This window comes from Podarcis erhardii (genome assembly GCF_964252035.2).
Source record: "Podarcis erhardii genome assembly, chromosome: 4".
In the NCBI taxonomy this organism is placed as follows: domain Eukaryota; kingdom Metazoa; phylum Chordata; class Lepidosauria; order Squamata; family Lacertidae; genus Podarcis; species Podarcis erhardii.
This window is the reverse complement of record NC_138508.1, coordinates 6807598-6833164: the sequence shown is the minus strand read 5'-3', so window position 1 is coordinate 6833164 and position 25567 is coordinate 6807598. Positions and strand designations below refer to the sequence as shown.

At 46.4% G+C, this 25567-nt stretch overlaps 2 protein-coding genes across 3 annotated transcripts in view; both read left to right on the top strand.

Moving 5' to 3' along the window:
* The window catches only part of LOC309340989 (uncharacterized protein), a 91924-nt gene extending 89512 nt beyond the window's left edge, over nucleotides 1–2412 (top strand). Inside the window, exons 5-6 of the mRNA XM_081860350.1 lie at nucleotides 71–197; nucleotides 623–2412. Of these exons, the coding sequence (XP_081716476.1) occupies nucleotides 71–197; nucleotides 623–2118 (1623 nt within the window). The 3' untranslated portion in view covers nucleotides 2119–2412. The remainder of the gene's footprint in view (nucleotides 1–70; nucleotides 198–622) is intronic.
* LOC309341032 (uncharacterized protein) overlaps nucleotides 1–25567 on the top strand; it is a 103778-nt gene that overhangs the window by 71232 nt on the left and 6979 nt on the right. Inside the window, exons 1-5 of one of the 2 annotated variants that reach the window (XM_081860434.1) lie at nucleotides 12822–12877; nucleotides 13596–13813; nucleotides 14005–14086; nucleotides 14370–14452; nucleotides 15337–15463. In XM_081860434.1, the coding sequence (XP_081716560.1) occupies nucleotides 13634–13813; nucleotides 14005–14086; nucleotides 14370–14452; nucleotides 15337–15463 (472 nt within the window). In that variant the 5' untranslated portion in view covers nucleotides 12822–12877; nucleotides 13596–13633. Of the gene's footprint in view, nucleotides 1–12821; nucleotides 12878–13321; nucleotides 13814–14004; nucleotides 14087–14369; nucleotides 14453–15336; nucleotides 15464–25567 lie in introns of those variants that run through there. The other variant, XM_081860433.1, reaches the window with a different exon arrangement.

Below are 25567 nucleotides of genomic sequence, written 5' to 3'. Positions count from 1 at the left end.
ACAACAGAGCATTGTGTAGCAGATCATATTTCTGCTGTCTCATAGGAGGACATTTCCCTTTTTCTTTTAGGGCCCAGTGTGCTTTGAAGATGTCACTGTTCGTTTCACGGACGAGGAGTGGGCGTTGCTGGATCCTGACCAGAGAGCTCTGCATAAGGACGTCATGGAGGAGAATCGTGGGATATTGGCCTCTCTTGGTAAGGCTCCCTGCGGGATCGTCATATCTGCCTGGAAATTCAAAAAATACGTCTGTGGGCCAACCTCATCTATTTTCACAGAGTTCAACATTGCCCCCTATAACACCTGGGAACCTAACACTCCCACAATAAACAGAAACTTACAGTTTTTTCTTTGAACAATCTTCTTCAAAATATTGCTTTTTCTACCACGATTGGGCTGGTGTGAAGAACTTCCCAGGCCATCTTCAGTGTCAGCTTCAACCTTCCACAATTTTGACCACTACTATATATCAGAGAAAACAACATTCAACAACTCTTCAGAATCTAATAAGAAATATGTTGGTAAAATGACAAACAACACAGGTAATGAACACACACCCAACTCGTTTCATTTCTTCAACATTTGTTCCTGAGGCTCTAATCCCTTTTTGTCTCCATTGCAGATTCTGATGAATTGGAAATTGAGAGCAAAGGTGACCACGATAAAATCCCCAGGGAGGAGAAGCCACGTAAAAATTTGGAGTGTGGAGAAAGCTGCAGTCAGAGCTCCCATTCCACTTCCCATCAACAAAATCTCATTGGAAAGAAACTCTATCAGTGCATGGAATGTGGAAAAAGCTTCAGTCAGAGCTCCAATCTCACTTCCCATCAAAGAATTCATACAGGGGAGAAACCCTATCAGTGCGTGGAATGTGGAAAGAGCTTCAAATGTAGCTCCCCTCTCACTTTCCATCAAAGAATTCATACAGGGGAGAAACTCTATCAGTGTGAGGAATGTGGAAAGAGCTTCACATGCAGCTCCTCTCTCACTTCCCATCAAAGAATTCATACAGGTGAGAAACCCTATCAGTGCGTGGAATGTGGAAAGAGCTTCACATGTAGCTCCTCTCTCACTTCCCATCAAACAATTCATACAGGGGAGAAACCCTATCAGTGCGTGGAATGTGGAAAGAGCTTCACATGCAGCTCCTCTCTCACTTCCCATCAAAGAATTCATACAGGGGAGAAACCCTATCAGTGCGTGGAATGTGGAAAGAGCTTCACATGTAGCTCCAATCTCACTTCCCATCACAGAATTCATACAGGGGAGAAACCCTATCAGTGCATGGAATGTGGAAAGAGCTTCAGTCAGAGGGCCAATCTTACTTCCCATCAAATAGTTCATACAGGGGAGAAACCCTATCAGTGTGCAGAATGTGGAAAGAGCTTCTGTCAGAAGCAAAATCTCACTTCCCATAAAAGAATTCATACAGGGGAGAAACCCTATCAGTGTGTGGAATGTGGAAAGAGGTTCATTCACAACGACAGTCTCACTTCCCATAAAAGAATTCATACAGGGGAGAAACCCTATCAGTGTGTGGAATGTGGAAAGAGCTTCAGGAGGAGATTCTCCCTTACTTCCCATCAAAGAATTCATACAGGGGAAAAACCCTATCAGTGTGAGGAATGTGGAAAGAGCTTCACTCAGAGCTCCTCTCTCACTTCCCATCAAAGAATTCATACAGGGGAAAAACCCTATCAGTGCGTGGAATGTGGAAAGAGCTTCACATGTAGCTCCTCTCTCACTTTCCATCAAAGAATTCATACAGGGGAGAAACCCTATCAGTGTGAGGAATGTGGAAAGAGCTTCACATATAGCTCCAATCTCACTTCCCATCAAAGAATTCATACAGGGGAGAAACCCTATCAGTGTGGGGAATGTGGAAAGAGCTTCACATGTAGCTCCGATCTGACTTCCCATCACAGAATTCATACAGGGGAGAAACCCTATCAGTGCTTTGAATGTGGAAAGAGCTTTAGTCGCCGCCACAGTCTCACTTCCCATCAAAGAATTCATACAGGGGAGAAACCCTATCAGTGTGTGGAATGTGGAAAGAGCTTCACATGTAGCTCCAATCTCACTTCCCATCAAAGAATTCATACAGGGGAGAAACCCTAGCAGTGTGTGGAATGTGGAAAGAGCTTCAGTCAGAGTGCCAATCTTACTTCTCATCAAAGAATCCATACAATGGTCAGAAAAACCATTATACAGCTTTAGGAGCCAGGCAAATCTGCACCTTTTTAACCAGGCTTTTGGCTAATTCACATCTAATGCCCTTTTAATATGTGGTGTTTTTTATCTTTTTTTAAATTTTGTAACCATCCTGAGACCTGTGGGTGTAGGGAATAGGCGCCAACTCTTAAAGGCCTAGTGGTCTTTGCCCCACCCCCAATAAAATATTTAAGGATGCCACCCCCCAGATTTTGGTGTGTTTTTTTCAAACACAACCTTTTATTCTTCTGCAACGTGCCATACAATTTCTCTTTCAATTTGCCCTCTTAAAAAATAAAAAACAAACACAGAAAGGTCATGAGGAAAACAAAATACAAGAAGATACAAACGTGGACAGGTCCCATCTTTGTGGGCAAAATGGAAAAGATGCTTTGAAGCAGGCTTTCCCACACTTGGGTCCCCAGCAGCTCCTGGACTACAGTTCCCATCATCCCTTCCCACTGGTCCTGGTAGCTAGGATGATGGGAGTTGTAGTCCAAAAACAGCTGGAGACCCAAGTTTGCTTTAAAGGGAAAGTAGGCTGGCCCTGTGACACCCTCTGCTGGCCAAAAGCACTGCCCCAGAATGTGAACCACCCCCAGTACTGCTAACTGGAATTAATAGAGCGCAAAACTGAAGCTTGATCGGCACTTCAACCTCTAGTCAGCTTCTAGGTGCTTTCTGCACCACCTAGAGTACCCACAGAATTGTGGCTTCTACTGACAACACACATAGGAGAACAAATGAAAGACAAACACAAGGGGCAGGAAAAAACCTGGAAAGGGCCATACCAAATGGACATCCGTTGTGAAGAGGTCACTTTCCCCACTGCTGAACAATGCCACAGGTAGAGGAGATGGAATGCTAGAAGTGTCTCTGGGGCAAGGGGAGCTGCTGGGAAATTGAACTACGGGCTCAAAATATTACTTTTTTAAAAAGTTGCTGCCATTATAGGCATTGCCATTCTAATGGCATGCATGCTGTGAAACACAAGAGCAGTCAAGTACAACATTCCTAGAGTGAACATGTTTACACATGGAGAGGGATGTTTGTCCAGCCAGCAGGTAAACTTCCTGTTTCCTTCTGGGCCGAGACAGACTTCCTCTGCATGTAACTAGAGGTGGGTGTGGCCTCACCTGTGCAGGTAATGACAAAAGCACAGGGCAGGGCAGCCATCTCTCTCTCTCTTTCACCACATGCATCGAAGACACAACATCTACTAAGCCAGAGATGCCCTCTTGGCTTCCAGCCAAGAGAGGAAAAAGGGACTGTCTTCTTAAGGGATAGACTCCAAGTGTATGTTACTTCATTAAGCTAAGTCTGCCTTCTGGGATCTGATTGTGAACAGAATGTGAGTAAACTCTTTATATTTTTGTAAAAGACTGTGTCGTCTTTACTATTTTATGAGGGAATAAGGGGAAATTACCAGAACAGTTATTATAGAGGCTTTAGCGAGCCTGAGCAAACGCAGATGCTGCAAATTTAAAATAAAAGGGAATGTTACTCTGCTGATATTGTGGAAGTTGTTAACACAAGTTGGATAAGGATATACTTAGACAACTTATCCTTTCCTGCATCCCTGAACATTCCCACACATGCATCATATGATGGATTGTGCAAGGCAGGACTTACCTGGCCCCCCACCAATATTTTATCAAAGTCAGCACCACTGGGTCATGTGGTTTCCAAATTAAAGACATAAATCTCCCTCCTTTGCACAAGTTCTAGCTTGTCAATATCCTCATTTATGCTTTTAAAAATTTATTTGCCCTTCATCTGAAGTTTTTACAATATAAACATACAGGATGAAAGCATGGCTTTCTCAATAATAATAATAATAATAATAATAATAATAATAATAATAATAATAATAATAATTTATTATTTATACCCTGCCCATCTGGCTGGGCCTCCCCAGCCACTTTTGGCGGCTTCCATAAAAACCAATTGTCAGAGCCACCCGTGGTCCCAGCTCACAAGAGACCAAAGTCCAGTCCGGCTTATGTACAAAAGCTTTTATTGAAGAACATTCTTAGCTTTACATCCGAGCTCCGTGGCTCTACGTCTGTTACGCTTAGACCGCCGAAGTCCCCTCTGAGTCAGTCCCGCCTCTACACCAGTTTAAGAGGCTTGTACTGGTCCACCTCTTCCTCTCCTTCCTTTTCCGCAGGGTCTTTCTGCCCCCCTGTGTTCTCTCCCTTCGGGACTCCCCAGAGGCTGAATCCTCTGACGCCTGCTCCCCCCTGCTTCGCGCTTTGGGACCAGGCTCCTCCCCAGGACTCTCTTCACTTCCGCGCGCCTCCCATTTTGAACTTGGCGCGCGTACGTTGCTCCTGACCTTCCCTTCGACAGTTACACTGCTCTCGGTACTACTCTCCGCCCCTTCCGGCAGGACGTCTTGCCCCGATCTCCTTCCCCTCTCTGCTTCCTGTTCTGCTCCTTCTGACACACTGGTCACTCCACCCCCTTCACTCCGTTCCGGCGGAGAAGCCGGTCCCGATCTCCAACTCCCACTGGGGGTTCCCCCTTCGTTCCCCTGCTCCTGACTGCTTCCCCCTCTAGCTCCCCTTGGCTTGACCAGGGGGGCTCCCTTTTGGGAGTCCTCCGATTCACTGGACGGACTCATGGACAATCTCGGGTCATTGTCGTCCTCTTCCTCGTCACCCTGGAATCCTTCCCCCTCGCTCTCTGTCTCCTCCCTCATCTGCGCCTCTCTCCCTGAACCCCTGACACCAATAATACAGTAAAATCACATGTTAAAAACTTCCCTGAGCAGGGCTGCCTTAAGATGTCTTCTGAATGTCAGGTAGTTGTTTATTGCTTTGACATCTGCTGGAAGGGCGTTCCACAGGGCGAGCGCCACTACCGAGAAGGCCCTCTGCCTGGTTCCCTGTAGCTTTGCTTCTCGCAATGAGGGAACCACCAGAAGGCCCTCAGCGCTGGACCTCAGCGTCCGGGCAGAATGATGGGGGTGGAGACGCTCTTACTGGACCGAGGCCGTTTAGGGCTTTAAAGGTCAGCACCAACACTTTGAGTTGTGCTCGGAAACGTACCGGGAGCCAATGTAGGTCTTTCAAGACCGGTGTTATATGGTCTCGGCGGCCGCTACCAGTCACCAGCCGCATTCTGGATTAGTTGTAGTTTCCGAGTTACCTTCAAAGGTAGCCCCACGTAGAGTGCATTGCAGTAGTCCAAGCGGGAGATAACCAGAGCATGCACCACTCTGGCGAGACAGTCCGCAGGCAGATAGGGTCTCAGCCTACGTACCAGATGGAGCTGGTAAACAGCTGCCCTGGACACAGATTTGACCTGTGCCTCCATGGACAGCTGTGAGTCCAAAATGACTCCCAGGCTGCGCACCTGGTCCTTCAGGGACACAGTTACCCCATTCAGGACCAGGGAATCCTCCATACCTGCCCGCCTCCTGTCCCCCAGAAACAGTACTTCTGTCTTGTCAGGATTCAACCTCAATCTGTTAGCCGCCATCCATCCTCCAACCGCCTCCAGACACTCACAGAGGACCTTCACCGCCTTCACTGGTTCCTATTTAAAGGAGAGTTAGAGCTGGGTATCATCTGCATATTGATGGACACCCAGTCCAAACCCCCTGATGATCTCTCCCAGTGGCTGCATGTAGATGTTGAAAAACATGGGGGAGAGGACAGAACCCTGAGGCACCCCACAAGTGAGAGCCCAGGGGTCAAAAACAAGACAAGCTAGAGAAATCTCTCCTTTTCTTCTTTTCTTTTCTTGGATGGATTAAAAACTTCGTTGATCAATGGACTGTTGTGGAAATAGTGCATCTCAATTTCAGTAAGGCTTTTGACAAAGCCCCCCATGATATTTATGTGAGGAAGCTGGTAACACGAGACTGAATGAGGTAACTGTTATGTGGATTTGACTGACCGAACCCAAAAAGGACTCCTTCATGGTTCCTCCTCATCCTGGGGAAAAGTGACCAGAGGGGTGCTGCAGGGTTCTGTCCTGGGCCCGTTGTTGTTCAACGTCTTGATAAATGACATGGATGAAGGAACTGAGGGAATGCTCCTCACATTTGAAGACAACACCAAAGAGATTATAATGGCACCCTCTCTCTTCTTCAGCAACAGACAGGGAGACACAGAACAGTGCAAAAGCACAGCAGAGTGGAAGAGATAAGACTGACTTCCGTTCTTACACTTTCCAAGCCTAGGAAAGTAAACAGCGTCATGTTCAAAATGAACTTTCTTAAACACCCTTTTTGTTAGGTATCCAGGGGCGCCGACTTATAAAAAATATTGGGGGGGCCCATACCGGGGTCCTGCCCCGGGAAGTTTTCTAAATTTTAGATGAAAATTAGTGAGTTTTAAAGTTTTTTAAAAGTATTTTAGAGTCATATGCTGGCTAAGATATACCACCTGTCTGATAATAAATGTTGGAAGTGTAAGGACGCGGAAGGGACATTCTTTCACCTCTGGTGGACATGTCTGAAAGTGAAGGCCTTCTGGGAGATGATTTATAATGAGCTAAAAAAGGTATTTAGATATACCTTTCCTAAGAAACCGGAGGCCTTTCTTCTGGGCATGGTAGACCAGAGTGTGTTAAAGAAGGATAGAACTTTCTTTATGTACGCTACTACCGCAGCAAGGATCCTGATTGCGAAGCATTGAAAGACACAAGATTTACCCACTCTGGAGGAATGGCAGACGCAGTTGATGGACTACATGGAACTGGCCGAAATGACTGGCAGAATCCGAGACTTGGGAGAAGAAGTAATGGAAGAAGACTGGAAAAAATTTAAGGACTATTTGCAAAAATATTATAAGTTGTATGAATGTTAAGAAAATGCACTTTTTAGGAAATTTTAGCTTCAGCAATTGTAAATTAAAGAAATGGAAATTAAGGTACAAGAAGCCAGAGGTATAATAATGAAATAACTTTATTGTGGTTAAACGAAAATGATTTGGGTTATAACATCTTGGAAATTAGGTAACATGATAAAACGAAGGATACAATAAGTTTTGAAACAAGTTAACAAATTGCTGATGTTCTGTATTACAGAGAATGCAGGGTTTGGAAGATGTGGGGAAGTCCACTAGTTTGGGAAAAAAAGGAATATGGAAATTTGTAACTTTTTTACTTTATTTGTTATATCTGTTCCTTAATCTTTTTGTTTCTGTATTCCATAAACTTAATAAAAAATATTATAAAAAAAAATAGAGTCATATGATCAACATTAGAACCCCGAAAACTCGACTCTCTATAACTCCACACTCCGGGAAACTCGACAAGCCTGAAACACTTTTTGGCTTTGAAAAAAGAAACAAAACATAAACACGCACGGTATTTTCGTAAAAAGCTAATTTAATTTACAGTAACAATTATGCTTATAGACTATTACAGAGCAGTGAATATATAGCTCTGAAAAGACTGAAATGATATTTAAATAAATCCTAAACTATCATTAAAAGAATAAAACATAAAATATTGCTGTCGCACAGTAATAGCACTTTGGCCGAAATATTGGGAAATAATAGAAAAAATTGGAGATAAATGGAGGTTGCAGAGCTTGGATAAATTAAAGAATAAGGTGCAAGATTGGTTACATTACGCTCAAATTCAAGAGGTTTTTAAATTGGACAAAAAGATAGGATTCCAGGTGGAGAAGTCGAAATTAGAGACAGAACTGTTGGAACCAAAGACTAAGGTACTGTCGAGAATGTATAACTTGCTGCTTAAATGGAACACACAGGATGAGACTGTTAAATCAGCCATGATAAAATGGGCCCAGGATATAGGGTATAACATTATGTTTGAGGACTGGGAAAGGTTATGGACCACCGGAATAAAATTCACGGCATGTAATGCCTTGAAGGAGAATATTATGAAAATGATATATAGGTGGTACATGACCCCAGTCAAGCTCGCAAAAATATATCACCTGTCTGATAATAAATGTTGGAAATGTAGAGAGGCTGAGGGGACATTCTTTCACCTCTGGTGGACATGCCCTAAAGTGAAAGCCTTCTGGGAAATGATCTATAATGAACTAAAAAAGGTATTTAAATATACCTTTGTTAAGAAACCGGAGGCCTTCCTCTTGGGCATTGTCGGCCAGAAAGTGTTAAAAAAGGACAGAAGTTTCTTTATGTATGCGACAACAGCAGCAAGAATACTTATTGCAAAGTATTGGAAGACACAAGACTTGCCCACACTGGAAGAGTGGCAGACGCAATTGATGGACTATATGGAATTGGCTGAAATGACTGGCAGAATCCGAGACCAGGGAGAAGAAACAATGGAAGAGGACTGGAAGAAGTTTAAGAACTATCTACAAAAACATTATAAGTTGTATGAATGTTAAGTATTTGCACGATTTAGAAAATATCAGTTCCAGCAAATAGACTTTGTAAAATAGAAAATTAAGTTATAAGTAAGAAAAGGTCGAAATTTAAGGCAACACTACGTTTAATTTTAAGGTATGAGCAATTGATAAAAATTGTTTTAAATTTAGAAGTATAATATTTGGAAAGTACAAAATAAGGTATGAAACAAGGTAATAATTTGCTGACATTCTTATTATAAATAATGCAGGGTAAGGAGATGTGAGGAAGTCCAATCAGTTATATAAGAAAAGTTGTACTGAATGGTTGGTTATATTTTTCTCTTTTTTCTTTTTTATTTCTTTCTTTCTATATGGCTCTTTGGTATTTTGGTTCTGGCTTTTTGGTGTAGGGATCTTGTATTATGTATTTGAAAATTTAATAAAATATTTATTTAAAAAAAAATGGATATTTTTATGGGTGTGGACAATGAGGAGCGTTTCTTATGCTTAATATCTGCAACACATTGAGTGCTCGTCCAGAAAAGTTGAGACTCACCCTCCAGTGCTATGCTCATGAGGCGCTTTCCTTCTCGCTTTCCTTCTCGTTGCTTAGGACAGTGTTTCCCAACCGGTGTTCCGCGGCACACTAGTGTGCCGCGAGACGTTGCCTGGTGTGCCGTGGGAGGGAGGCGGGCGAGTCGGGCGGCGAGAGGCGGGGCGGCGGCGGCGAGCACACGCGGGGCGGCAAGCAAGCTCCCTCCCACATCCCATCGCCGCTCGCTTCGGCCGGCCGCCCCGTGCTCCGCGCTGGTGTCGGCAAGCCTTGCGCGCCCTTTGGAGGACGCCCCGTGCTCGGCGCTGGTGTTGGCCAGCCTTGCGCACCCGGGGGATCTCCCCCCAAGAGCGCAAGGCTTGCGGGCGGAAGCCGGCAGCACGGAGCACGGGGCGCCCTTCGGAGGCCGCCCCGTGCTCCGCGCTGGTGTTGGCCAGCCTTGCGCACCCGGGGAATCTCCCCCCGAGAGCGCAAGGCTTGTGGGTGGAAGCCGGCAGCACGGAGCACGGGGCGCCCTTCGGAGGCCGCCCCGTGCTCCGCGCTGGTGTTGGCCAGCCTTGCGCACCCGGGGGATCTCCCCCCAGGAGCGCAAGGCTTGCGGGCGGCAGCTGGCAGCACGGAGCACGGGGCGCCCTTCGGAGGACGCCCCGTGCTCCGCGCTGGTGTTGGCCAGCCTTGCGCACCCGGGGGATCTCCCCCCGAGAGCGCAAGGCTTGCGGGCGGCGCGGAGCACGGGGCGCCCTTCGGAGGACGCCCCGTGCTCCGCGCTCGTGTTGGCAAGCCTTGCGCACCCGGGGGGGCGCGTGGGGCGCCCTGAAACAGAGGGTTCCCCATGCTGCGGACTGTAGCCTGCCGCCCGACGCGCGGGGCGCCCTGAAGCAGAGCGCCCCTCGCACCAGGCAGACATGGGCCAGCCCCACAAGCTCGGGGGACAGCGGGGAGGTGCAGCACCGCCATCCCACTGTTCCCCGACCTGGTTTTGGGGAGGGGGAAATAAAGGGAAAAAAAATTTCCTTTATTTCCCCCCCCCCAAAAAAAGTAGGTGCGTCCTATGGGACGGAGCGTCCTAAAAATACGGTACTTACTATTTCATAATAAAGTAATTATAAAATACTTTCTTTGTGTTTATTTGATGCCTATTAAAGAGAGTTACTTTATATATAGTCAATATAGGCACAGAGTTAATTTTTTAAACATTTTCTAATGGTGGTGTGCCTCGAGATTTTTTTCATGAAACAAGTGTGCCTTTGCCCAAAAAAGGTTGGGAAACACTGGCTTAGGACTTCGTAGCAGCGGGAGAACCACCAAAAAAGCCCCTTCGGGCGCGCGGGAGGAGCGAGCTGCCCGCTTTCCCGCCCTCGCCGGCCTCCTGGGGCGCACGCTCGCGCCCTCCGCAGCCCGCCCAAACGCGTGCCAATGCCGGGCGACGCGCCCCCTCCGGGAAGCGCGACGTAGGCACCGCTCCTGCACCCGACGCCCTTTTCTGCAGGGCTTCTAGCGGCAAACGAGTGTGCGCGCAGAAGGCGGCGCCTGAGGCGAGGTGGCGCGGGGGCGGCGGCGTCCTGCTCTCCCGCCCCGTTTCTGGGCTGCCTCCTCCGAGCCGGCAGGGCGACTTCCTGCTCTTAGTGCTCGGACGGGATTGGGGAAGCACCTGCAGCGCGCCGCCGCCGAGAGGGTGCAGCTTGCCGGGGCTTGAAGCGTTGCAAGGAGCCTGGGCTGGGGAGCTCGCAGCCTCGTCCTTTCCTTCCTATCCATCCGCGGGGCAAAAGAAGAGAGAGGGGAAAGTCCGCGCACCGGACAAATTCTAAGTGTGCAATTTTCTTAAATTATTGGGGGGGCTGAGCCCCCCCAAACGAATTTTTGAGGGGGCTCGGGCCCCCTCAGGCCCCATGGAGTCAGCGCCTATGTAGGTATCCCAAACCAAGCGCTGCCAAAAGAAAAATGGATATTACTTATGTATGCTACACCAGCGGCCAGAAGGTCAGAAGCAACACTTTGATTTGTGCTCGGAAACGTAGTGGGAGCCAATGTAGGTCTTTCAAGACCGGTGTTATACTTCAGCACGGCGCAGGGACTAACTGAGCGGGTGGCGAGATGCTTTCAGCCTTGAACACTTGGTGGGTTCTGAAATGGTCGTGCAGGCCAGATTCACGACCCTGGAGGGCTGGATTCGGCCCGCGGGACATAGTTTGAGGACCCCTGGTCTACACTGACTGGCAGCAGCTCCCCAGAGTTTCAGGCAGGGATCTCGTCTAGCCCTTGCAGAAGATGTCAGGGGTTGACCCTGGGACATTCTGCATGCCAAGCAGATGCTCTAGGGCTCCCCATATTTCCCGGCACTTACAACGTTATACTATTAGCAACCATGGAGATTCCACCTGCCTCTTTTGAAAGAACACTCACCTGAATAATAATAATAATAATAATAATAATAATAATAATAATAATAATTTATACCGCACCCATCTGGCTGGGCTCCCCAGCCACTCTGGGCGGCTTCCAACAAAATATTAAAATACAATAGTCCATCAAATATTAAAAGCTTCCCTAAACATAATAACAACAACCATCCATTTTCAGTCCATTGAATTAGCAATTAAGCATTTCTAGAAAGGGAAATGGCATACTTTTGTTGCGTACATAAGCGTGCATAAGAAAGTATTACTCATTTATGATGAGAATAGGATTTATTTATTTTGAAATTTGCTTGGTTCCTCCTTGGCAGCCAGTGCAATTGTTTCAGCAGGGCTAGAACTCAGGACCCTCTGCCTTGAGGGACATCTAAGAGTAGTTGGGCAGGGGAAAGGTCTCCCTTGGGAGGTGGGGGACTCTCCTTCCTTGGAGGTTTCTACGCAGAGATCGGACGGCCATCCGCCATGGATGCTTGAGCTGAGATTCCTGCATTGCTGGGGGTTGTAATAATAATTATAGAACTAGACCCGGCCCCCTCTTGCTTCGGGTTGGACTAGATGACCCTGGGATCCCCTCCTCTCTCTCCACTCCTGAATTCCAGGAGGAGCTTCCTTGCCTCCTGCAAAGCCCTTTTCCCTGCAAGCTCTTCCTCTGGTTTCTGGCCAAGGGAGGGAGATGCTCAGAGTCCAGCCAAGAGCCTCACCCCCAAAAGGATATCTGGGCATGGGCGTAGCCAGGGGGGCAGCTGCCCCCCTAAATCCATAAGAAATAATAGAAATCTGAGGTTCTGCCAAGCGAGAGAGGGCTGAGCTGGAGGGACCCGGCTTGGCAAGGGTTAAAGGGAAGTGAGCTGCCTTCCTAGAGAGGCCAGGAAGCAAGAGGGGGCAGGTCCTCCAGAGCCAAGCCCCCTCCCTCCCTCCCCAGTCCTTTCCTTGCTTGGGGGTCTCTCCTGCAAGGGCTGCCTCGCTGTCCCCTCCTGGGATCTGGTGAGTCCATAGCTGTCAACTTTCAGATTTGAAAATAAGGGATCAGCAGGAGTCCCTGGGACTTTAACTCTTTGTGACATCGCTCAGCCTCATTGCACAACGGAGGAAACATGTGCAAATGGTTTTCCAAAGCTGAACGAGGAGGTGGACTAGCCCCCCCCCCAAAAAAAACCCAACGGGCAGGAAGGAAGGAAAAGTAGGAAAGAGGCCAGGAATAAAGAGAGGGATCCCAGGCCATAGTCTGGCTGCTGCATTGCAAGCCAGTTTGTGTTAAGCTATCTAATAGAACAACAAAAAATAAAAAAAATGAAGGGAGATGTCTTTGGCCCCGCCCACCTGGCCCTCTGGGGGTTGGCCAGATACATTCCTGGCCCTCAGAAGAGAGAAAAAGAGATCTCACCCCACGAATCTGTCTGGACAGCGGCAGAAATTGCAGAAAAGGAGACAGAAGCAGGGAGTGGAGGTGGGGTGAGGGTGGGACTGGGGGGAGCAACTCCAGAGAACCCCCAGGTCAGGACCCCCACCAGAGAAAAGCATCCATTTATCACAAGATACAAATGACTCCCTTGTCATTCAGTTCTGACTTCATGCATTGACTGGAAGGATGGAGAAACCAGGTTGATTAATCTCCCAGAAATCCCTTCAGTTGCCTCCACATTCTGCATTGCTTGAAGGCTAAAGACTTATTTCTTCTCCTCTTCCTCCTCTTTCTTTTCAAAAAGATATCTCATGGTCTGGGATGCGGTGCACTTCAGCCCTTGTTCCCAGCAAGAAGCATCATTCTTCCTCAGGGAACCATTCCCCCCCCCCCCGTCCTACAAATTCTGTAACAGAACAATGTATTTGCTTTGTAAGATTTGCTAGAGCTTCTCATTTAGACGGACAGAACTTGGCAGAAGACCGAAGGCTTCCTTCTGACCTCTCAGAGGCTTCCTGAGAGCACGGATGGATGAGCGAGACTCAGCTGGCCCTGAAGCAGGAAGAGGCCATGCCAGCCAAACTGGGAGCAGTGGGGGGTTCTGGGAAAACCCAGTGCAGAAGATCCTGGGTGAGGAAGACACTCTATGCTCAGAGGTGCAGAGCCAGCAGGTGAGGCAGTTCTGCTGCCAGGAGGCCAAAGGACCCCGAGAGGTTTGCAGCCGACTCTACCACCTTGACCATCAGTGGATGAAGCCAGAAAGGCACACGAAAGCTGAGATGCTGGACTTGGTGATCTTGGAGCAGTTCCTGGCTGTCCTTCCCCTGGAGATGGAGAGCTGGGTGAGGGAATGCGGAGTGGAGACGAGTTCCCAGGCGGTGGCCCTGGCCGAAGGTTTCCTCCTGAGTCAGGCAGAGGAGAGAAAGCAGGTGAGAGAGACTTTCCTCTGGATACTCCCAAGGGGCTCCAAACAGAGAACATCCCATAATGGTCTGCTGATGGCCCATCCGTTTTCTGGGAAAGCATCCATGGAATGAGATCTCACACCCTTCAAGTCTTTGTCATTCTCTTTCTAGTTTTTCTCACCATTCTCTGTTTTGAATCCTTGTTTCTTTCTCAGGGAAAGGATCTCTTTGCAGAAATGGACCTGGATTCCTGTGAGGCAGAGAGGCCTCCATTGGACACCAGAGAGAGGCCACTGGGTAAGGAGGAAGGTGGTTTTTCTCCACTGGTCTCATTCTGTTGGTTTCCCAACTCATCTGAGGGTTTTTTCATCTTGTTTTGGGGGGAGACAGTTGGGAACAAGGGTCCAGAGGAGAGGAGATGTATTTCTGCACAAACAAACATATGAAATGGGCACAAACGTCCAAATACTCTCAGTAGGTAAGCATTTCTCAAAGGCCCATCTGCAGTTTGAGATGCCCTGTTTCACCTGTGAGAGATGCAGGCACTCCTGGCGTCCTGCTTACCTTTTTTCTCTTGCAGATGGCAGAAGGATGCCAGCAAAACCTCCTGATCCGCCTTTTCATGGAGGCAGAAGGGAAGCAGCGGCTGTGGAACCAGATCAGGTCAGGGGAAGCTGCCTTGTGGGGACAGAGGCCGAGGGATGGAGCAATGTCATGGACTGGTTGGGCACAGAGGAATGGTGGGAGGAAGCAGCCGGGGAACCAGGAAGGGAAGATGGCTCAGAGCCGAAGGAGTGGAAGTGGAGGAAGGATGAGCGGGTAGAGGGAGAAGAGGGAGAAGCCTGGGAAGAGGAGGTGTCAGAAGCTGAAGGGGTTACAGAGCTTAGTGAGCTGGGAGACTCTGTGGCAGAATCAGAGGCAGAAGAGGGAGGAGGCGAGTGGGAGAGGAAGGTTGAGAGGCAGAGGTGAGTCAGGATAAGTAAGAGCCACCGGTGGCTCCCTCTCCTTTTGCCAGAAGCCACCCTTCCGGCTTGTCTCTCAGAGCCAGGAGACCAAAATAGGCTTATTTTAATTGTAGATTGATCACTGAATGCTAAAATTGTTTTCTAAGCAGTGGACAAATGAGAACAAATAGTGGCCTGGATTCACCTAACCGGCCCCATCGGATGAAAAATGGGGCCTGCCCCCCAATCCTCCCCCTCTCCATGCCGCCCTGAACCCCTTGAATTTGGCTCTAGGGCATTGGGAGGGAACCTTCCTGGAACAGCTCACTAGGAGAGGAGAAAGTGGATCCTTCCATCGGGGAAACTGGAATGCTTGCGTAGGCAGAATGACTTGGAAAACACAAGGCGGAGTAACACCTATTTGCACAAAGACAAATACCCATAATTAAAACGCAGAATAAAATAAGCACCCATAATTAAAATGTGCTGCAAAACAATCCTATTGAAACAACACCGCAATTTACAGGAAGGAAACAACATAGCATTCTGGAGCAGATCATATTTCTGCTGTCTCAGAGGAGGACATTTCCCTTTTTCTTTTAGGGTCCAGTGTGCTTTGAAGATGTCTCTGTTCATTTCACGGACGAGGAGTGGGCGTTGCTGGATCCTGACCAGAGAGCTCTGCATAAGGACGTCATGGAGGAGAATCGTGGGATCGTGGCCTCTCTTGGTAAGGCTCCCTGTGGGATCGTCCTATCTGCCTGGAAATTCAAAAAATACGTCTATAGACCAACCTAACATATTTTCACAGAGCTCAATAGTGGCCCCTATAACACCTGGGAACCTAACACCCCCACAATAAACAGTAAATTATAGTTTTCTCTTTGAACAATCTTCCTCAGATTATTCCTTTTTCTACCACGATTGGGCTGGTCTCAACTGCCCAGGCCATCTTCACTGTCAGCTTCAGAATTGTTAGGAAAGATAAGTAGCTTCAGGTTTTCTGCTTTTGTTTTTGCTCCTGTCAATCTTGGTTTGACCAAAGAGATGACTGACATTGGAGATGGAGGGGATGCCATGACTGGGCCAAACAAAATTCATCCCAGAGAAGAGCTAGACTTATTGAATTTCAGGTAGAAGTAGCAGTGATGATGATGATGATGATGATGATGATGATGATGATACAGTGGTACCTCGGTTTACAAACTTTCCGGAACAGGACTGTTCTTAAATCAAGGTACCACTGTAGTAATAATAATAATTTTTATTTATACCCTGCCCATCTGGCTGCATTCCCCCAGCCACTCTGGGCAGCTTCCAAAACACACATATAAAAATGAAACATAAATAGTAATAATCTGATCCCATATATAAAGAACTTTAACTTTAAAATGAACAACTTATACTAGTGGCCAAAATTGTGGAAACCTTTTGTGAAAAGTGTATTTCTGAGGTTTGATGGCTCATAACACCACTTTTGTGTGGAGTAATACCATAAAATTATATAGCAATGGAAAGATAATTTAATGAAGATGCGATGACTTTTATGAAGGAGTATTTATTGGAACAGCAGTGATAAAGAAAAAATGTGAAACCTTTGGTAACCATTGGTAACCTTTAGCTTTAATTACGGCCTTACAATGCCTTCCCATGAAGTGAACCAAGTTTTTAGTTCTGCAGCTGTAAGAATGTGAAACCAAGACTGAATTATTGCCTCTGTTAATTGGGCTTTATTGCTGGGTTGCTTCTGAATAACAAGTTTCTTTCGTCGTCTCCAAAGATTTCTGATTGGGTTAAAGTGTGGGCTATTCAGTATGGACTAAAGTGTGGGCTATTCAGGCCGCCATCAGTATGCTGATGACACCCAACTCTATCTGTTGATGGATGGCCATCCTGACTCGGCCCCAGACACACTGACCAGATGTTTGGAAGCTGTGGCTGGATGGTTACGTGGGAGCCGGTTGAAGCTAAATCCTTCGAAGACAGAGGTCCTGTGGCTGGGACGGGACGATATGGGATTGGGGGGGCAACTCCCATCTCTTGCGGGGGCGCAATTAGTGCCAGCACTGTCTGTTAAGAGTTTGGGTGTAATCTTCAACACCTCCCTTTCCATGGAGGCGCAGATTGCAGCTATAACAAAGGGGGCATTTTTCCATCTTTGCCAAGCTAAGCAGTTGGCTCCTTACCTCTCTTGCCCTGACCTAGCCACTGTGATCCACGAGACGGTCACCTCCAGACTGGATTATTGTAACTCGCTCTACGTGGGGCTGCCCTTGAGACTGACCCAGAAACTCCAGCGGGTGCAGAATGCTGCAGCGAGACTCCTTACAGGGTCCTCGCTGCGAGATCACATTCACCCGGTGCTATACCAGCTGCACTGGCTCCCGGTGGAGTACAGGATCAGGTTTAAGGTGCTGGTTTTAACCTTTAAAGCTCTATACGGCCTAGGACCCTCGTACCTACGGGACCGCCTCTCCTAGTATGTCCCACAGAGAAACTTACGATCTTCAAATAAAAACATCTTGGAGGTCCCAGGCCACAGAGAGGTTAGGCTGGCTTCAACTAGAGCCAGGGCTTTTTCGGCTGTGGCTTTGATCTGGTGGAACGCTCTGTCACAAGAGACTAGGGCCCTGCAGGACTTGACATCTTTCCGCAGGGCCTGCAAGACAGAGCTGTTCCGCCAGGCCTTTGGTCAGGGCACAGCCTGACTCCCTCCTTCGGCAATCTTCACGGAGCTCTGGCCCAATGGTTGCCATTGGTTTGATTTGAATTAATTTTATAATGAATGATTTTAGAGTGTTGTGTTGTACTGTTGTACTGTTTTATTGTTGTTAGCTGCCCTGAGCCCGGTTTCGGCTGGGGAGGGCGGGATATAAATAAAATAATTTATTATTATTATTATTATTATTATTATTATTATTATTATTATTATTCCCAGGCCATTCCAGCAGTGAAATATCATTATCTTGAATGTACCTTTTGCACACAGCAGCAACATGACATAGAGCTGAATCCTGCTGAAAATATTTAAATGCTTCGGTATCTGGGAAAAGATCACCTGCGGAACACTTCAGTTTGGGCTCAAATATTTCATTGTGAATATTGTGAAATTGTAGAATATGATGGTGAAAAGCTGAAACTACAGAGTTTTGAGAAATTGAAACCTAAAGTCCGAGACTGGTTACATTATTACCAGATTAATGAAACTTTTAAGCAGGACAGAAAACTAGGATTTCAGAAGGAGAGGTCAAAGTTAGAAACAGAATTGCTAGAACCCAATACTAAGAATTTGTCTAGAATGTATAATCTGCTGCTAAAATGGAACACACAAGATGAAACGGTTAAATCAGCCATGATTAAGTGGGCACAAGATATTGGTCATGATATTATGTTTGCTGACTGGGAGCAGTTATGGACCACAGGTATTAAATTTACGGCATGTAGTGCCCTGAAAGAGAACATAATGAAAATGATCTATAGGTGGTACATGACCCCAGTCAAGCTTGCAAAGATATATCATTTGCCCAATAACAATTGCTGGAAGTGTAATGAATGTGAAGGAACTTTTTATCACCTTTGGTGGACCTGCCCAAAGATTAAGGCCTACTGGGAAATGATCTATAATGAAATTAAGAAAATCCTTAAGTGGACATTTGTAAAGAAACCGGAGGCTTTTCTCTTGGGCATGGTCGGCCAATTGGTACCAAAGAAAGATAGGACCTTTTTTATGTACGCAACAACAGCAGCAAGAATCCTTTTGGCGAAGTACTGGAAGACTAAAGAACTACCTACTCTGGAAGAATGGCAGACCAAGGTGACTGAATTTATGGGACTGGCAGAGATGACCGGCAGAATCCGTGACCAGAAGAAAGAGACAGTGGAGGAGGACTGGAAAAAATTTAAAATCTACCTTAAAAATTGTTGTAAAATTTCGGAATGTTAAGATGTCAGGGGATTGGACACTAAGAATTACAGCTATAAATCGAAATTTATAAAGCAGAAACTCTTTTTAAAGAGAATTAAATATAAAAATGGGATGAAGAATTGCTAAAAATTTTGAAATTTGGATGCAGTGAAGGGGAGGTTTGGGGAAGTCGCATTATGTTTGTTTTGTTTTTTCTTTATGTTGTAAAATCAATAAAAATTATTATAAAAAAAAAAAAAAAAAACAAATATTTCATTTATGCATTTTGGAGCATTTATATTGCCATTAATTCTGCCCACACCTTTTGCTGCCATACAACCCCAGATCATCACACTGTCTGGGTGTTTCACGGTCGGTGTAATGCAAGTAGGATGTAAATCTTCTCTGATTCTTCTCCTCTGATTCTTCTCCTCCGATTAAAGAAACTCGCGTATTTCTTGCCATCACTACCAAGCAAGGTAGTCAAAACAAAATAAAAAAATTCCTTCCAGTAGCACCTTAAAGACCAACTAAGTTAGTTCTTGGTATGAGCTTTCGTGTGCATGCACACTTCTTCAGATACACTTCTTCTTCTTCAGTGTGTATCTGAAGAAGTGTGCATGCACACGAAAGCTCATACCAAGAACTAACTTAGTTGGTCTTTAAGGTGCTACTGGAAGGAATTTTTTTATTTTGTTTTGACTATGGCAGACCAACACGGCTACCTATCTGAAGCAAGGTAGTGTCCTTTTTAAAAAAAAAATAAAGTTTTTTATTTATACAACAAGAAAAAAGAAAAAAAACACAAATACCAAATTACACACAAATTACAAAAATAACCATAGACACATAATTTTCTTAGCAAACAATAAAATATCTATTGGTCTTAACACTAAAGACCCAACCTCCCGTCTATTCCATATTTCAAATTCATATTACTTATTGCCAATACACACTTTTATCATAATTAAACTTATTCTTAATAAATCTAATTTCATATATCTACCTTGCAACCATTACTGAAGTTCCTCGAATGCTGCGACAGAATTTAAACTACTATATTTATTTTTCAGATATTCTTTGAAAACCTCCCATTTTGAAACAAATTCCTGTTTTGATTTATTCTTTATTTTTTGTGATAAACCATCTAATTTGGCATATTCTGTCAGCTTTGGGATCCAATTTTGTATAGAGGGGATTTCATTACTCTTCCATTTTGCTGCGATCAAAACTCTTGCTGCCGTCGTCGCATATAAAAAGATACCCTTCCTCTTTTGTGGAATATCCAAATCTGTTATTCCCAGGAGGTAGAATCATAGAATCATAGAATCCTAGAGTTGGAAGAGACCACAAGGGCCATCGAGTCCAACCCCCTGCCAAGCAGGAAACACCACCAGAGCACTCCTGACATATGGTTGTCAAGCCTCTGCTTAAAGACCTCCAAAGAAGGAGACTCCACCACACTCCTTGGCAGCAAATTCCACTGTCGAACAGCTCTTACTGTCAGGAAGTTCTTCCTAATGTTTAGGTGGAATCTTCTTTCTTGTAGTTTGGAACCATTGCTCCGTGTCCGCTTCTCTGGAGCAGCAGAAAACAACCTTTCTCCCTCCTCTATGTGACATCCTTTTATATATTTGAACATGGCTATCATATCACCCCTTAACCCCCTATTCTCCAGGCTAAACATGCCCAGCTCCCTTAGCCGTTCTTCATAAGGCATCGTTTCCAGGCCTTTGACCATTTTGGTTGCCCTCCTCTGGACACGTTCCAGTTTGTCAGTGTCCTTCTTGAACTGTGGTGCCCAGAACTGGACACAGTACTCCAGGTGAGGTCTGACCAGAGCAGAATACAGTGGCACTATTACTTCCCTTGATCTAGATGCAATACTCCTATTGATGCAGCCCTGAATTGCATTGGCTTTTTTAGCTGCCGCGTCACACTGTTGGCTCATGTCAAGTTTGTGGTCAACCAAGACTCCTAGATCCTTTTCACATGTACTGCTCTCAAGCCAGGTGTCCCCCATCTTGTATTTGTGCCTCTCATTTTTTTTGCCCAAGTGCAATACTTTACATTTCTCCCTATTAAAATTCATCTTGTTTGTTTTGGCCCAGTTTTCTAATCTGTCGAGGTCGTTTTGAAGTGTGATCCTGTCCTCTGGGGTGTTAGCCACCCCTCCCAGTTTGGTGTCATCTGCAAATTTGATCAGGATGCCCTTGAGTCCATCATCCAAGTCGTTGATAAAGATGTTGAATAAGACCGGGCCCAAGACAGAACCCTGTGGCACCCCACTAGTCACTCTTCTCTAGGATGAAGAGGAACCATTGATGAGCACCCTTTGGGTTCGGTCAGTCAGCCAGTTACAAATCCACTGAGTGGTAGCATAGTCAAGACCGCATTTTACCAGCTTCTTTACAAGAATATCATGGAGCACCTTGTCAAATGCCTTGCTGAAATCAAGGTAGGCTACATCCACTGCGTTCCCTTCAACTACCAGGCTTGTAATTCTGTCAAAAAATGAGATCAGGTTAGTCTGACATGACTTATTTTTCAGAAATCCATGCTGACTATTGGTGATCACAGCATTCCTTTTTAGGTGCTCACAGACTGTTTGCTTAATGACCTGCTCCAGAATCTTCCCTGGTACTGATGTCAGACTGACTGGGCGGTAATTATTTGGGTCCTCTCTTTTCCCCTTTTTGAAAATTAGGGACATTTGCCCTCCTCCAGTCTGCCGGGACTTCGCCTGTTCTCCAGGAATTCTCAAAGATGACTGCCAGTGGTTCTGAGATCACATCTGCCAGTTCTTTTAATACTCTTGGATGCAGTTCATCTGGCCCTGGAGACTTGAATACATCTAAACTAGCCAAGTATTCTTGTACTCTCTGCTTAGTTGTTCTGGGCTGTGTTTCCTCTGCTGAATCATTTGCTCCAAATTCTTCAGGTTGGGCATTGTTTTCTTTATCGGAGAAGACTGAGGCAAAGAAGGCATTGAGGAGTTCAGCCCTTTCTGTGTCCCCTGCTTGCATTTCACCATCTTCTCCTCTGAGTGACCCCACTGTTTCTTTCTTCTTCCTTTTGCTACGAACATACCCATAAAAGCCTTTTTTGTTGCTTTTAACCTCTCTAGCAAGCCTGAGTTCATTCTGTGCTTTAGCTTTTCTGACTTTGTGTCTACACATGCTGGCTATTTGTTTGAATTCCTCTTTGGTGGTTTCCCCCCTTTTCCATTTTTTGTACACATCCTTTTTCAATCTTAACTCACTTATAAGTTCTTTAGATAGCCACCCTGGCTTCTTTAGGCACCTTCCATGTTTCCGTCTCATTGGTATTGCCTGAAGTTGTGCTTTTACTATCTCCCTCTTAACAAACTCCCAGCCATCATGAACTCCCTTTCCTTTTAGTATTACTGTCCATGGGATCTCACCCAGCACTTCCCTAAGTTTTATGAAGTCGGCTTTCTTAAAGTCAAGAAATTGAGTCCTAGTATGCTTGGCTGCTCCTTTCCGCTGTATAGTAAACTTCAGAAGAGCATGATCACTCGCGCCTAATGATCCTTCCACTTCTACCCCACTAACCAGGTCATCAACATTGGTTAGGACCAGATCTAAAATGGCTGTTCCTCTTGTTGCTTCTCCCACTTTCTGGACAATGAAGTTGTCTGCAAGGCCAGTGAGGAATCTGTTTGACCTTATGCTCTTGGCTGAGTTTGACATCCAACAAATATCCGGGTAATTGAAGTCCCCCATTACTACTATCTCCCTTCCTTTTGCATGCTTGGCCATCTGTTCCAGGAAGGCATCATCTATGTCCTCCGTTTGGCTTGGGGATCTATAGTAAACTCCCACAATGAGGTCACTGTTATTCTTCTCTCCCTTAATTTTGACCCAAATACTCTCACTTTGGCTTCGAGGTTCTAAATCTTGGATCTCTTCACAGGTATACACATCCCTGACATATAACGCCACTCCTCCTCCTTTCTTGTCTGGTCTGTTTCTCTGAAATAGATTGTATCCCTCCATTATTATCCCTCCATCAGGTCTTTATATTTTTCCCATACAGCAAAGAGTGACTTTCTTATTATATGGTTGGTAAATTTTTTATGAATTTTCGCTTTTCCATATATCAGGTAGGCGTGCCATCCCGAACGATTGTCAAAACCTTCCAGGTCCAGGAGGTCCGGATCCTGCAACGTGCACCAATCCTTTTAGCCAGGTGAAACAGGCTGCCTCGTAGTAAAGTTTTAGGTCAGGTAGGGAAAAGCCTCCTCTCTCTTTTATGTCTATTAAGATCAGGTGTTTAATCCTAGGTTTCTTCCCTTCCCACAGGAATTGGGAAATTTCTCTTTGCCATATCTTGAAACAACCTGTCAAGTAAGGTAGTGTCCCATTGTTCCGCTGTCCAGTTAACATGGGTTTAATCTTTTCAACCTTTGCTTGACAGATAACAAAGGCTTTTTCCTTAGAATTCTAACATTTTGACCAGTCCTTGCACTCAACTTCCCATTACATGGCTCCATGTCATCTTGTATACACCCAGATGATTTTCTTCTGTCATGTAGGCACAGTCTCTCCACTCGTCCATCATCACTTGCCTTTGTACACATTCCCTGCCTTATCAAGTCTGATTTTGTTTGTTTTTTGGTTTTTTTTAAATAATATTTATTGAAATTTCCAAAAAAAAAATAACAGAAAGAAGAAAGAGAAAAATAAAAAAAGAAACATTTGCATTTAGGCCTTACTTTCATTAACATCCTTCCAGGACTTCCCCACCCCACCCCCTCTTGTATTCCATTTCCATTAAGTTAGTTCAACAAGTTCTTACCCCAACTTTTAAGCTTATTATCATTGATCCAATATTCAAACCGTTCTTCAACTTAAAAATATTTTTCCCCCCTAAGATCGACCCCTGTTCCCTTCCACGAATTCCCCTCTTTAATACGCAGAACAGAACAAAAAAAAGAATAAAGAACATTGTCAGGGAACTGCCATCGGAGAGGCAGGTGGTGGAAGGGCTCACAGAGGCTAGGAGAGACTCGGCAGCGGAAGAGGGAACCAGCAGGGGGAGAGAGGGAGCTCCAAGGGAAAGTGAGTCGGAGGGATGGCTCAGGGAGACTTCCAGCGAAAACAGTGGAGAGGTTTCAGGACCTCCTATAGGTACACCCACTCCACGGCGGAAACTATCGCGCCGAGAATCCCGAAGACGCGTTTCCGTTAAGGAACTTTTATGTTGGAAGAGATTCCGCAAACGCCCACTGTCGGATTCTGCCAGCGATTGAGGGAGTCATGTTTAAGGGGCTCCGCTATAGACAGAGCTTTGACAACCAGGCCCCAGCTCTGAGGGACTAAGCTTTTACGCACTAGCAGCTCATCATCCCATCACAGCAATCCGACAGTCCCTGAAAGCTGCTTGTGCAAGGAGAGGCATCATGAGCAACCCAACAGGAGCCGGAGACGCAGGAGGAGCTGGAGCGGGTCCAAGCCTGGAAGAAAGGTACAGGGTGTTGGAGCTCCAGCTAGCGCTGCAAACGGCGAGGCTCGAGGAGAGGCGGGCTCAGGATGCAGATAAGGGAAAGGCCACCCCACTTGCGAGGAAGGTGCCAGGATTGGTGCAAAAGTTTGGGGGTGATCCCAGAAATTACCAAGCCTTTAGAACTGAGATGCAGTACGCCCTCAGTCTGCAGTTTGATGACTTCCCCGATGAGGAATCGAGAGTGGCGTATGTTATTGGGCATCTTGAAGGAGGGGCGAAAGACTGGGTGAGGCCCCTGATGGCAGCGAATAAAGGACTCGAGAAAGTTTTTTCGCGCCATGGATCTGATGTTTTCCAGCGAGATTGAGCAGGGAGTGGTGCGCAGACAGTTAATGGCGTGTAAACAGGGGAACCGATCCGTCCGAGAGTACTGGACTGAGTTCACCATGTTGATCCATAAATTGGGGTGGGACCTGTCTGCGGACCCGATACAAATGCTGTTCGAAGAAGGATTATCCTCAGCGGTGAAGGATGAACTTTCCCGGGCGCCCAGGGCGGAGTCTATGGACCAGCTGACCAAATCCGCGCTGGCCATAGGAGCGCGCCAGGAGGCGAGAGCCTTGGAGAAGCGGGAAGGGAAAGGGGAACGTTGGAGTGAGTTCCGCATTCCAGAGATGCCAGAGCAGCATTCCCCGCCAGTAGAGCCGATGGAGATTGGAACAGCGCGCGTGCGCGGAGTTTCAAACCCCAATGAAGGGCGGAAGAAGGAGGGAAAGAGCGCCAAGAAATGCTTCCTCTGCCAACAGCCAGGTCACTTTGCCAGAGTCTGCCCTCAAAGGAAAGGATGGCAAGGGATGGCGGGAGCTGTTGGGAGTGAGGAGGAGGGGGTTAAGGAGCAGGTAAAAGCCAACGCCTGGCTGCCAGCATCGGGGCACAGCAGCCAGGCCAAAGAGCAGTGAACGTGCCCACGCCGGAACCCCCAAGACCAGCGCTTGTTGTAGAGGTGTTGCTAGAGCTACCCAACGGACACCCGCTAAAGATAAAAGCTCTATTGGACTCAGGCAGCTCCTGTAATTTTATGAGTAAGGAGTTTGCAGCCGAACACCAGATACAGACTATCCCTTTAAGTAACCCTTTGCAGGTGACAACGATTGATGGGAGGGAGCTGTTGGGGGGAGAAGTTAACCAACAGACTGTCCCAATGATAATGAGGGTGGCAAGACACACGGAGGTGATAGCGTTCAATGTGGCCACCCTGGGAGGAGCGCCCATCATATTGGGAATGAGCTGGCTAGCGCTGCATGATCCGCTAGTGGGATGGCACCAGCGGGTAGTTTCCTTTGGGTCAGCACATTGCCTAGAACACTGCAAGGAGGGGGAGGCTCAGGGAGGAGCCAAGGCCACTCTAGCAGGGATGGAAGTAACAGATAAAGGGAAGGTACCACGACAATACGCCGACCT